The 12,420-nt window shown below is 51.3% G+C and overlaps 5 protein-coding genes across 5 annotated transcripts; 2 read left to right on the forward strand and 3 right to left on the reverse strand.

The window, feature by feature from the left end:
- Positions 1 to 1,262: 1,262 nt before the first annotated feature.
- On the reverse strand, positions 1,263 to 2,080 carry EPUS_06179 (uncharacterized protein; the record flags this gene model as incomplete). Its single annotated transcript, XM_007789296.1, has 2 exons — positions 1,263 to 1,992; positions 2,076 to 2,080. 2 exons carry the CDS (start codon positions 2,078 to 2,080, stop codon positions 1,263 to 1,265), a joined length of 735 nt encoding a protein of 244 aa, XP_007787486.1.
- A 999-nt stretch (positions 2,081 to 3,079) lies between these two features.
- On the forward strand, positions 3,080 to 4,939 carry EPUS_06180 (uncharacterized protein; the record flags this gene model as incomplete). The annotated part of the gene is made up of 1 exon (XM_007789297.1): positions 3,080 to 4,939. The coding sequence occupies one exon, from the start codon at positions 3,080 to 3,082 to the stop codon at positions 4,937 to 4,939; it is 1,860 nt and encodes a 619-aa protein (XP_007787487.1).
- Positions 4,940 to 6,301: 1,362 nt separating this feature from the next.
- On the reverse strand, positions 6,302 to 7,771 carry EPUS_06181 (Vacuolar protein sorting-associated protein 26; the record flags this gene model as incomplete). The annotated part of the gene is made up of 5 exons (XM_007789298.1): positions 6,302 to 6,435; positions 6,699 to 6,815; positions 6,930 to 6,954; positions 7,009 to 7,481; positions 7,552 to 7,771. 5 exons carry the CDS (start codon positions 7,769 to 7,771, stop codon positions 6,302 to 6,304), a joined length of 969 nt encoding a protein of 322 aa, XP_007787488.1.
- Positions 7,772 to 9,468: 1,697 nt separating this feature from the next.
- EPUS_06182 (uncharacterized protein) lies at positions 9,469 to 10,129 on the forward strand (the record flags this gene model as incomplete). Its single annotated transcript, XM_007789299.1, has 2 exons — positions 9,469 to 9,603; positions 9,689 to 10,129. 2 exons carry the CDS (start codon positions 9,469 to 9,471, stop codon positions 10,127 to 10,129), a joined length of 576 nt encoding a protein of 191 aa, XP_007787489.1.
- A 326-nt stretch (positions 10,130 to 10,455) lies between these two features.
- EPUS_06183 (uncharacterized protein) lies at positions 10,456 to 11,763 on the reverse strand (the record flags this gene model as incomplete). Its single annotated transcript, XM_007789300.1, has 1 exon — positions 10,456 to 11,763. The coding sequence occupies one exon, from the start codon at positions 11,761 to 11,763 to the stop codon at positions 10,456 to 10,458; it is 1,308 nt and encodes a 435-aa protein (XP_007787490.1).
- Between the last annotated feature and the right edge of the window lie 657 nt (positions 11,764 to 12,420).

Here is a 12,420-nt window from a genome sequence, read left to right on the forward strand (position 1 = left end):
GTACCTTCCTCAAAGTCTACCAAAGCTGCGGCACAGCCTACCCACGTACAGAATTCGTCGATTTTGAGCTCCTCACGCTCGAACGAAACGTACGAAAACCTGCGACAGCTACCAAATAGTCAAAATAGCTCTAAAAGAAGTGATACAAACTCACAGGGTAGCGGGGGGGGGTGCGGGGGGGACGGTGGGGGGGAGTCGACTCGAAATAAGTCAGAAAAGCTACAAATTCTTTGCAAAGTTATTAGCTCTCCTCGTCCTTATCCTGAAAAGCTTAACGTTCTGAAACCGCCTGCGCCAGGTCGAGTTCTACTACCTCCTCATAAATACACGCTAATTGATCTATTCTATCGATTTATTCCGAAAGAGCTATTTACGCAGATTGCGGAGCATACTAACGAATACGCTTTTGACGAACAATCAGAAGGATTTCAACAAACGCGACCAGTATGGAGAGATGTAACTTCTACAGATATTGGAGGCTATATCAGAGCCATACTTCTAATTGGCGTTTAATCAGGTGGCAGAAGCGTTTGATACTACTTCAATCAGAATAATAATTAGCTAACTTAGCCAGTTGCTGAATACATCTCTTGAGAGCGATTTCAGCTAATTACAAGATATCTCAAGATTAATAGACCAGGGCCTGTTGCTGACGATCAATGGTATCAAAAAGTTAAGCCTCTTGCTACAAAATTTCGTGAAGTAACAACGAAAGAGATATATTAATTATCACAAGATCTCTTAATTGATGAGTAATTGATTAGTTTTAAAGGCTGTTCAAAGCACATAATTCAGATGAATACGAAGGCCGCTGGCGAGGGATACAAGATATATAGCCTTTGTTGCTTTAACAGCTATATAATCAATTTTAAATTCAGCAGCGCTATTAAGAGAGTAGCTGAATTAGGAGAGTACTCTGATTTCTCTCAAAGTAAGGCAGTTATACTTGATTTTGCGCATTTGCTTTTAGAGCGCTTTCCACGACCAAGGCCCTTTTATATCTTACATCTTGATAACTTCTTTACTACTCGCAAGCTTTATCAAGAGCTGTATAAGCTTGGTATTAGCGCCAACGGCACAGCAAAAGCAGGGTCAGGGATACCGAAAGAGCTAGCATATCTCCGAGATGCAATAACAAAGCAAAATGACTATAGAGAGTGGTTTAATTGGGTTGTTGGTAGCGTTAACTGTATCGCCTTTTGCGACTCAGCATCTAAAGCAATGATGACCACAGTATACGACCCTCTTGTTGACGAATGCGTCTATTTCGATGCTGTTAAACGCTGTGGTGCTTCTCTGAAATACGCCAAATTCGCAGAATCTCTTGATACTACGAATTCAGCACCCTCTGCAAATTTTGCGTTTTCTGTTAATTTAACGCTGCTTACGCGCTCTGCAAATTCTGCGAATTTTACGTCCTCTGCGCCCTCTGCGAGTTCTGCGTCTTCTGCAAATTTTGCTAACTCTATAAGTTCTACGCCTTCTGCCCTGCCTGCGAATTCTACGCTGTCTGCGCCCTCTGCGCCCTCTGCGCCCTCTGCGCCCTCTGCGCCCTCTGCGCCCTCTGCGCCCTCTGCGCCCTCTGCGCCCTCTGCGCCCTCTGCGCCCTCTGCGCCCTCTGCGCCCTCTGCGCCCTCTGCGCCCTCTGCGCCCTCTGCGCCCTCTGCGCCCTCTGCGCCCTCTGCGCCCTCTGCGCCCTCTGCGCCCTCTGCGCCCTCTGCGCCCTCTGCGCCCTCTGCGCCCTCTGCGCCCTCTGCGCCCTCTGCGCCCTCTGCGCCCTCTGCGCCCTCTGCGCCCTCTGCGCCCTCTGCGCCCTCTGCGCCCTCTGCGCCCTCTGCGCCCTCTGCGCCCTCTGCGCCCTCTGCGCCCTCTGCGCCCTCTGCGCCCTCTGCGCCCTCTGCGCCCTCTGCGCCCTCTGCGCCCTCTGCGCCCTCTGCGCCCTCTGCGCCCTCTGCGCCCTCTGCGCCCTCTGTGCCCTCTATAAGGCCATTTCTAAGGAAGCTGTATCCTCTTGAACGCTATAACAAGGAGATGGGCGGCTCAGATAATCATGCAAAGCAGAATAGCTTCTATACAACATCTCGACATTACCACAGGCGCAACTGGTTCCCCTTATTCTTCTTCCTTATTAACGCAGCTGTTACTAACGCTTATATTCTATATAAGCTAGCTAATAAGGGTAGAGAGGATAGAAATAGCAAGAGGATCAAAACACTCTCGCATACAGAATTTCAAGAAGAAATTGCGAAAAATCTACTCCGCGGACCTGGAGCTATTCTACGGCAGCGACGCCCAAGGCCACCCCAAAAGAGCTGCGCTCTACACGCTAAATCAGTACGAAAAGATAGCTACAAAGGGCACTCATGGGTCAAATTGGATAATTATCGCCGCTGCCAGGTCTGTGATCCAACTACCAAACGAGGCAGGCCACCAATTGCCCTCAGTGAGAGGCCCGTCAATGCCCCTCACAAGGCGCCAAGAAGCAAGAAAGGCATTCGTCACTCCATATGGTCCTGTGGTAAATGCAATATCCCTATTTGCTACAAATCGCGCTGTTGGGATAGGCATTTACCACTCTCATAGTAAATCTGAGGAGTTTTGCTGCTGTTTGTTGTACTTCCTAATATGGTTAGCTCCAAATTAAATAAGGTTGTCATCCTCGTCTCTGATTAGTCCATGATGAATTAAGCTCGTCTTGGCGCTCCATAATATCATCCAATCAGCAACTCTGTAAAATGCCCCATTTTACCGGACTTTGGTGGATAGTAGTAGATGAATTTCGGGCGTCCGGGCTGCGGTCGGATCAGCGAAGCTTAACTTTGCTATCGATAACTTAGTAAGAATTTGGCAATTATTTCCCCGCAATATATTTTGACGCTTTTTGCCATCCGATGTCGCCACGGCTGCCTACGAGGTGAACAATACAATTGATGCTGAGGGAGCCACAATCACAGACTCGTGGTGTCCAATCTCTCACACCAGGACACGACGTGTCTTACTCTTTTCACGACCCAGATCCTAGAGACATCCCCTGACTGTTCAATCCTCCTGCTATCCAGTCGCCTGCGCCTTCCCGAGCATGAGCGCAATCCTCTCTGCGGATGACCTTAACGATTTCATCTCGCCAAGTGTAGCATGCATAAAGCCTGTTGAGACATTGCCCAAACAAAGAGAACAGTTGCCTTCCTACGAGGTCACCACCGAAGACAAAGTCCAAGCGGAAAACCCTCCACCCGCCTCAATATCTCTCACAGACTGTCTCGCCTGTTCAGGCTGCGTAACCTCGGCCGAAGCTGTCCTTATCTCTCTCCAGTCGCATACTGAGGTGCTGTCCACGCTCGATGCGCATCCTTCTCTTGATGTCCGAAAGCATGTGCAAGGGTCTAGCAAGCCCCACTCGAAACTTTTCGTAGCAAGCGTCAGCCCCCAGGTACGAGCGAGCCTGGCTGCAACATACCAAATTTCGGAAAGACAATCGGGATACATGATAGACCAGCTGCTGTGTGGACCGCATGGACTACGGAGCGGAGGACAATACGGAAGCGGTTTCACCTACGTGGTAGACACGAATCGCATGCGAGAAACGTGTCTTGTCCTGGGTGCAGACGAAGTCGCACAATCACTGACTGGCGGAAGCACCGCTGCACGTCCTGTTCTGACCTCAGCATGTCCTGGTTGGGTTTGCTATGCCGAAAAGACACATCCACATGTCCTGCCACACCTGTCCAAACTAAAATCACCACAAGCATTGACGGGCACATTACTCAAATCTGTTCTGAGCAAATCGCTTGGCATTCAACCTTCACAAATCTGGCATCTAGCGATCATGCCTTGTTTCGACAAGAAGCTTGAAGCCAGTCGCGAGGAACTGACTGATCGATGGTGGGCGAATGACCAGGACACGGATGCCTCGACCTTGCCCGTGAGGGATGTAGACTGCGTGATCACATCTCGCGAACTCCTGACTCTCGCAAACGACCGAGGTATCAACCTGCCGTCTCTACCACTTACACCTCTCCCAAAAGAATACCGCATTCCCTTCCCAGACTCCACCATCTCTAGATTTCTCTTCCCCAAGTCTCGGCGGCGTCACTATGAACACCACGACCTGGCTCAATCTTCCGCGGGCGGCACATCAGGCGGCTATCTGCACTACATCCTTACATCACAACAAGCTCGACACCGCGGCAGCACGATACACACCCAACGAGGCCGCAACGCCGACGTCACAGAGTTCACCCTCCTCTCCTCCACCCAAGAACCCCTGCTCAAATGCGCAAGATTCTACGGGTTCAGAAATATACAAAATCTAGTCAGGAGGCTGAAGCCGGCAAGGGGGAGCAGATTGTCTGCTGCTGCTGCGAGGAGGAAGGAAGGGATTGGCACTAGAAAAGATGATGGGGCCGGCGAGTATGCTTATGTAGAGGTCATGGCTTGTCCAGGGGGGTGTACCAATGGAGGTGGGCAGATCCGAGTCGACGAGGCCATTGCACTGCAGAGCGCAGCCCAGCGAGGAAGGGAGCTTGAGGGGGAAACGGATCATGCCGGGAATGGAGCGGGATTATCGCAGAAGGACTGGCTGAGGAGGGTTGATTCGGCGTATTTCTCGGCGCACTCGTCCGCCTCTTCGGACGCGGAATGCGACGGAAGCGAGATCAACTCGCAACCTGGTGATCCTAACGACGACGACGACCTTGACCCCGATCGTGAGATGCACGACCCCAACTTCGCCTCTGACCACGCGCTCGACCCTCCAACACCCAGAGACCTCCTCACCTACTGGTCCGCCTGCACGTGCATCCCGCTGGAAAAGCTGGCCTACACCACTTTCCGCAAGGTGGAGAGCGATGTCGGCAAAAGCAAAAAGGGTACGGGTAGTCGGCCGGGAGAGACGGAGGGAATCGCAGCGTTGGCAGCGAGTATTGGTGGTGGCTGGTGATGGTGATGGTGCTGAGAATAGGGATACAGAGCCTTGAGGGTATTGAAAAAGAAACTTAATTTTCCAATCATGCACATTTGACTCATGGCCAGTTGAGTTGCGGATGCTGGATGCATGGCTGTTGGTAGGTAGATGGTTACCTGCATTTTAGAAATTGCTGGCCTGGCATGGCATGGCCTGGCCTGGCCTGTCTTGTGGTTTTTTCTCGGGTACATAGATAACCTTTGGGATTTGGCGGTAGTAAGCAAGCATGTGGGATTGGGGGAAAAGAAGGGGGGGTACCGGGACTTAGGACATCTACAGATATGGCATTGGTGTTATCACCAACTCTGGTACCCTTTTGCCATATTCACGGTTTTAAGTCAAACCAGAGAGGTAGGGAAAGGGTGAAGGGGAGGTTTCGCTATCGCTTTTTCTCTCGATCCAGGATTGGGAGAACTAGGTACTAGACCTATTTTTTAAACGCTACCTGTGGACGGTTAAACCACAATAACAACAACAACAACACACTTGATTCCAAATAGGAAACAGGGACGGCGGATTGGCCAAAACAGGTAATGTGGACCAAGTTGGATTAAAGGAACAAGGGGGAGTGGGAGATGTTGAAGAAGGGGCCGTTATGGGTTTTTCCCCTCTTCCGTCCCGTGCCGTGGATTACTGTGAATGGTCGGCACTTTGGTCGGCGGAGGTAACAACAACAAACCAACAACGGTTGTCGATTCTTTTGACGGAGATGGAGATAGGGACGGGATGAAGCAAGTTTTTCGGCCCGATCTGGTCTGGTCTGGTCTGGTATGGGCATTCTGTATTGCACTTCTAGTTCGTGTCCAGGACTAGATTGACACTTCTGCTCGTTTACCACAACGGAAAGAGGGTGGTGTGACAACACGGTGGTCTTAGGCTATGGACGTACGCGGACTGTCTACTCGAGCAAGTCCGAAACCCTGAAAATATTAGAGTCCTGCCTTCCATTCAGGCCAGGAACCTATGAGGCTCTCACGATCCGCGTAGGACCTGCTGTGTAAAGCTCGCTTCGCTAGCAGAGCGCTTTGGCAAGCTTGCTCCTCACTCTTGCAGGAGATAGCGTCGTTGGAAATACGAGACTCGGACTGATCCGAAGACAGGCGCAAATCAGGTGGTGCGCTTCGGCGAAGCCATCGCCAGATCAGGCTAGATGGGTGTGGGTGCAGGAATGCAGTTTTGAAAAATTCCCATGAGGTCTCTCGTATCTGCATGCAGCTCAACTGGACAAGTGTAACACTGCCAACTTGTGTGCGACTCGGAGGTGCCCAGTGCCCAGTGCCCAATGCTGCAAGCTGTCACGCGCTTTGCAAGGATCAGGATAACTTTTGAAGAACCCAATTAGGCAGGCACCAGCGGTGTCTGCGTTGGCAAGCTCCCACCGATGCTCGGTGGGGCTATTGCGAGGGCACGGGCCTCCTCGGGGGCTTGTCGATAGAGCACGATCTCTGATTGCTTGAAGTAGCGACGAGCATCTAGGAAAGGTCAGCCAGTTTCTTTCACGTCAATCGCATTGATGCTGGTGGAGAGGAAGAGGTGAGATTGCCAGATGTTTTAGTGTGGGGTTTGGGTAGCTGTCAGAACCAGAATGCTGGGGCATCGGGCATATTGTTAGGGAGCCAAGAGTTAACCAGCCGAGCCCTCAAGAAGCCGGGGGCGTCGGAGCCTCAAGCTTGAGTAGACGGCGGCTGAGACAGTGGTAGCTCCGAAGGCAAAATCGCTAACAATCAGTACTAACCTTCATCTATCAACACTAGACTCAGGTAGTATCTGGTGGAGTATTTCTTGTTGACCTCGCGGAAAGTTGGTGTCAGGTCAAAGCCGCCGAGGAACAATCGAATCGGTATCGTCTCTCCTAGTTCAATATCAGTGAAAGGAAATAGCGACCCACTTCTACTGAGGCAGTAATGACAAGGGTAGCTTGTGCTGTGCCCAGCGTGCATGGAAACTTGTACAACATGTATCTTACCTCTAGAAGGCGAGCCGTCCATTATCTGCACGACGATTAGTATACCACCGAGAAAGGCCGAGAAGGCATAGTTCCATACCTCAAAGCGCACCAAGGTCTCGCTTTCGTTGTATTGATTTGGCGCCACGCCCGTCGTCTCTCGTCGGATGATTGATAACTCCATGTGCTTGATCTTGAGCCGGACAAGTAGAAAGTATATCCTGCCTACAATCACGTCCTTCAGATGGTATTTGCTCTTGGAATACTCAAACTCAATATGTAGACAATCCTCAATGCCCACATCCATCTTAATCGAGCTGTTGGTTTCTGGAGGTATGCGATAAGAGTAAACCCAGATATCCTTTTCTCTTATTACATCTGCCATTCTCCTCGACACGGTTACGCGAACAAAGTATCGTAGTTTTACGTTGATCCCGTTGTAGGATTCGTACTGCTTCTCCACGTTCTTGAAATTGAAAGGGAAGTTCTGAGGATGTTGTAATTCGCCCGGTGCAGCTAGCTCCTGACCAAGGGAGAGGAACTCGTAGTGGTTGCCTCGGTCAAAGAACATCTCTAGAGTCCAATATCAGCGATTGTTCCGTAGTCAGAGCGCATACTTGAAGGCATGTGGGACTCATCTCACCGATCAGACCAATGAATTGGACCTTGATACCAGTGTGCTCTAATCGTCTGCCATCTTTCGGCCGGATGGTAACCGCACCCTTGACGGACTCGCCATCCATATACAAAGGAGCCTTCTCCCTCCTATTCTTGTCGAGCTTGACATCGACGGTCTGTCTTTCATCGGTGTCTTCCAGGACTATGTCTATGTCGACTGGTGTGGAGAAGAAGAATGAAGACATGCTCGGAAAAGGCGCTTGGGCTTGGGCAAGGGGTTGATCTTAGTGATGCACGGCGCAATGCTTTTGTTTGTCCAAGCGCTGGAGTATCACCTCTTCAATGTGGCATATCGGTTGATATCGGTTGATATACAGAGTCTGGTCCACGGAGCTGCCCAGTTGACCTTGAATGGAAGCGCAGGGACAGGTGCCAAGACATGCGTACATAAGCAATCACCTCTTCCGCCTCGAGTGTTTACAGATGGTTGAAGCTGTCACCACCACCCAGCTCCCATCAATGGTAGAATCCATGATATCCCGACTCTCTAGAAGCCAAATTACTATCAGAATTGGCTAACCAACCCTTGTTTCAAGTAGCAACACTGGCGTGTACTCTTTGCGAACTATGCTATCTCGTATTGATGTGTTCCTCTACGCTGACCGTGACAGACACTCAGGTGGTCGAAATGCAGGAGGTATGCGCCATCCTCGACAGTATCTCCTTTCGGAATGAGCAGGCCCAGTCCTCGAGTTGAGTTCATGGTCACTCCCCGAAACACCACTTCCGGGACCTGAAGAAGCATATCGCATCTGCCCAACCACTTCCCAACAATTATCTCCACCAGGAAGGTACAATGAAATTCTGGGGGATCTAACAACTCCAGGAGCTGCGCGGAGAAGGTTCTGTCACTGAGAAGCCGTTCGTCCGTATTGGTGACACTGGTTCAAATGTGTTGGGCAGTATTCTCTCAGTCATGGTCCTGCTCTCCACCATGGATCAGCCGGATAGCCGAGACGCCAACACGAGGTTCATACATAGTGACTTGGGGACCCCCATTTTTGAGTAGGGAAGAAAGAATCACCGAGAATCCGAGATTTCCCGCGATCCTCGGTCCCCTAACTAGTCTGAAGCCAAGCCTGGAAAGCCCAGGGAGGACTTCACTTGACCCCGCATGCATGCATGCAGATGCCATGTGGAAAACGGGCTGATCCTTGGTGCGACTACAGAAGGAGCGAGTCAGACGGAAGCGAGACAAGCAGCCTGCTGTGGTGTGATCAGACAGCCAGGATGCTGTTGATCACACTCCCAAGCTACCGAGCTACCAAGCTACCAAGCTACCGTAGACTCGGGCGCATGATGCTCGTTCTGTCGGTAGGGACATCAGCTTTTTGTGGGACACTCTTGCTCGCTGGCACTGCTTGGGCATTGTTCCTGAGGAGGAGTCGACGATAGAGGCACACGACTGGCCCTGGGCGGAACTATGACTGCCTTACGGCAGCACCCTCCCGGACTCCCTCGCACGATTTTTCCAACCATCTCCGACTGACAGCTTTTACGTCAGGGCTCTTTTTCACTCTCTCCAGGTCACTTCTCCAGGTCATTTCTCCTAGTGTGGGGTAAAATTCTCGCAGTTCTCTAAGGACCGTACCATGACATGTTCCCAACCCATATATCGCTTTGCGGCTTTTTCTACCCCAGCAATATAGACCCAACGGCCTCTTCAACAATCTCCGGCACTATTGCTTTGTTGCTGTTTAATACAAATCTTTCTACCTCTTAGAGCAGGTCCATCTAGATGTCGTTCGGCTTGAACTGCGGTTGGTGATTACGTTTGTCTACCAACCCCTTCGTTCTCTCTCCAAACATGTTATCAGCCGGTCCAATCTCCAGCTTTCATGCACATCGCATTCCTTTCTCCTCCACTAGATCTCCCTTCACCATGAACGGCGGGTTAATTGAGCAGCAAGAGATGAAGCATATCTGGGTGATTACCGGGCCAGCCGGGTGTGGAAAGACCACGGTCGCCCAATATCTTGTGAAACAGCTGTCACTGCCGTATGTTGAGGGGGATGACGTGCGTGCTTACTTCACCTTTTCTACTTCTTCCACTTCTTCCACACTTCTTCCCACGCTTCGATCAGGCTGAGCTAATGACGTAGTATCACTCCAAAACCAGCAAACACAAGATGGCCAGCAATATCCCTTTGACTGATGACGACCGGTGGAGCTGGCTCATCGAACTACGCAAGGAAGCGATGAAGCGGCTCCAGAGTTCCCCTGGTGTCATAGTGACATGCTCGGCTTTGAAGCACAGATACCGAGACGTGCTCAGGGTAGCACACTACGAAAACCCCAATATTCAGGTCCACTTCATCTATCTCCGAGCAGATCGCAAGACGTTGCAAGAACGGGTAGCCAATCGCCAAAACCACTACATGAAAAAAGAGATGGTGAACAGCCAGCTTGACAATCTGGAAGAGCCTGAGGAGGAGGAATGGGATGCTATGAGCGTCGACGTGCGGAGCACACCCGAAGAGGTCCAGCACGCAGCTTTAGAAGTGGTGAAGAAGAAGCTGGCCGAATATCAACACCAGTCGTGACCATCGGCGCGTGTGCTGTTCGGCTGTCCGTTGTTCTTTTGAGCGTCTTATACGGTCAGAGACGGAGACCGTCACTAGAGCGTAGCAGTGGGAATGCGAATGCGAATGCAAATGGGAGTTGGGGGTTAGCTCGAGGGTGGTATGAATGGAAGACACTTGTTCCATAAATCGCAAAGGATAACCGTTGCTACAGTGGGACCAATGAATGCTTTGATGGTTAAGAAGATCTGTTCTACCGCAGAATCCTCTGCCTATGATGTTCTGGCACTAACGATGCTTCACTCCATTGCTATCGTACACGAGAGTTGCACAGCACCCTTCCCTTTTCAACCTCTACTTAGTCGTCCTGACCTTCTTTTCCCTCCTGGAGCAATTGCTGATGCCTTCGCAGCTATCTTCTTCGCCTTGCCCGCCTTGCCCGCCTTGGCCTCTTTGCCGGCTGGCTCCATGGCCTCTTGTCGACCCTCTACCTTTACCTTCTTGCCCTTCACAGTGGCATCTGCTACTGGCACATCCTCTTCACTCAGCTCCTCCTTGAATTTAGATTTCCTCTGCCGCTTAGCTGGTGGTGTCTTCTTCGCCACTCCATTGACGCCCGTAGTCTCAACATCCACCACCGCATCTTTCTGGTCTTCATCCTTACTCTTCCTCTTGTTGCCCACCTTAGCACCATTGCTCTTTGGCTTCTTGTCCTGAGCTTCTCCGCCACTCTCCGCCTCACTCATCTCCTTTGCTACCGGACCAGTCTTCTTTTGCACAGAGGGTACGACAGCGCTCGTGCGACCGCCGACTGTCAGAAATGTAATCTTCTCGCCGTTCGGCAAAGACTTGGGTGCGTCCTTCTTACCCTTGCCCCACCTGTGCTTGAAGAGCCAGTTCTCAGGATATCGGTCAGAGTCTGCTAACAGGTCCACCGCTTTGCCACAAATGTAATGGATCGATTCATGCAGCTGCGTGATCTGTTCCTCGGACAAAGTGTTGCTGTACTGCTCTGGGTGCATCTTCGCATGATACATGATCTCATCACCCACCCAGTTGCCGATCCCACTTATGTTCGCCTGGTCCAGCAGCAACGCTTTGATGGGTATCTTCTTCCTTCGACACAAGTCCAACAGCCAATCCACGGTGACTAGGTCTTTATCCACGACCGGATCTGGTCCATTGTCTTTCAGCGGACTAATGCTGCGAATCTCATCTGCTTTGCAATCCAACAAGCGAATTCTAGCAAACCGTCTCGAATCCACAAACGCCGCCTCGACCTGCGGTTCCTCCTTGGTCGCAAGATGAAACTTCCAAAATCGTGGCGGCCATTCCTCTTCCTCCTCCTCCTCTTCCTCGCCCTCTTTCTTTCTGTAGTAGTATGTATCCTCGCTTTTAATCTTCAGCCATCCCGTCATCCCAAAGTGCATCAACGGGTGCGGCGGTTTGTCCATAACAAACCAGAAGTATTTCCCTTGCTGACCCGCACCCCCGATCTTCTTTCCAGCGAGGGCCTTTTGGAACTCGGCGCCGCTGGTGCCGACCTTGCCGTAGACGTTGGCATCGTCCGCTGCGATGACTTTGGAGAGCGTCTTGCCGACCAGGTGTTTGCGGATGTAGTGCACTATGCGCGCAACTTCTGCTATTTCCGGCATTGTAGAGGCTCGAGGGTGAACTCGGCACGATAGAACTGTCGAAACGGAGGGAGAGACAGGTCAAGCGAAGTGTCTACCCAGAACTGAGGTACAGGCTCAGTTGAATTGAAGCATCGTGGTTTTGTGCAGCTCGATATTCAGTATTCGCGACTCTGGCGTGGGAGCTGGAGCCAGATCAAGAAAAGACGCGAAGAGACAGACGTTTGCAGGAAGGAGACTGATAGTCGCGGACCCAAGGATTGTTACGCGCTGTAATCAAAGTTCTAATAATTATGTACGGTATGACAGGCAAGGCGCATTTCTACCCTGCAATTGGTCGACGTCATGCCCTTCCACAATCGAGGCGTGAGCTCCCGTGATCAGACCTGGAAAGGCAAATACATACATACATACCAGCACTATTATTGATCCAGCACCAATATCAATCTATGTCACACAGATTCGGGCACCGAATGCCATTCAGCGACACTCTTCCATATCCCTCCTACAATACGAACGTCTAATCGTCAAGCTGGCGGGGTTCTGGAGCCAAGCGAGTCGGTCATCGCAGCAGGAGGAGTCGTCGTCGAGGCCGGTGCCAGAAGCAGCTACCATCTCCAGCAGCCATCCAAGTCGCTTCCTTCTCCCACCTCGCCTCCCCCACCACCACCACCGCTC

The sequence above is a fragment of the Endocarpon pusillum genome (assembly GCF_000464535.1).
Source record: "Endocarpon pusillum Z07020 unplaced genomic scaffold C739027, whole genome shotgun sequence".
Lineage (NCBI taxonomy): Eukaryota > Fungi > Ascomycota > Eurotiomycetes > Verrucariales > Verrucariaceae > Endocarpon > Endocarpon pusillum.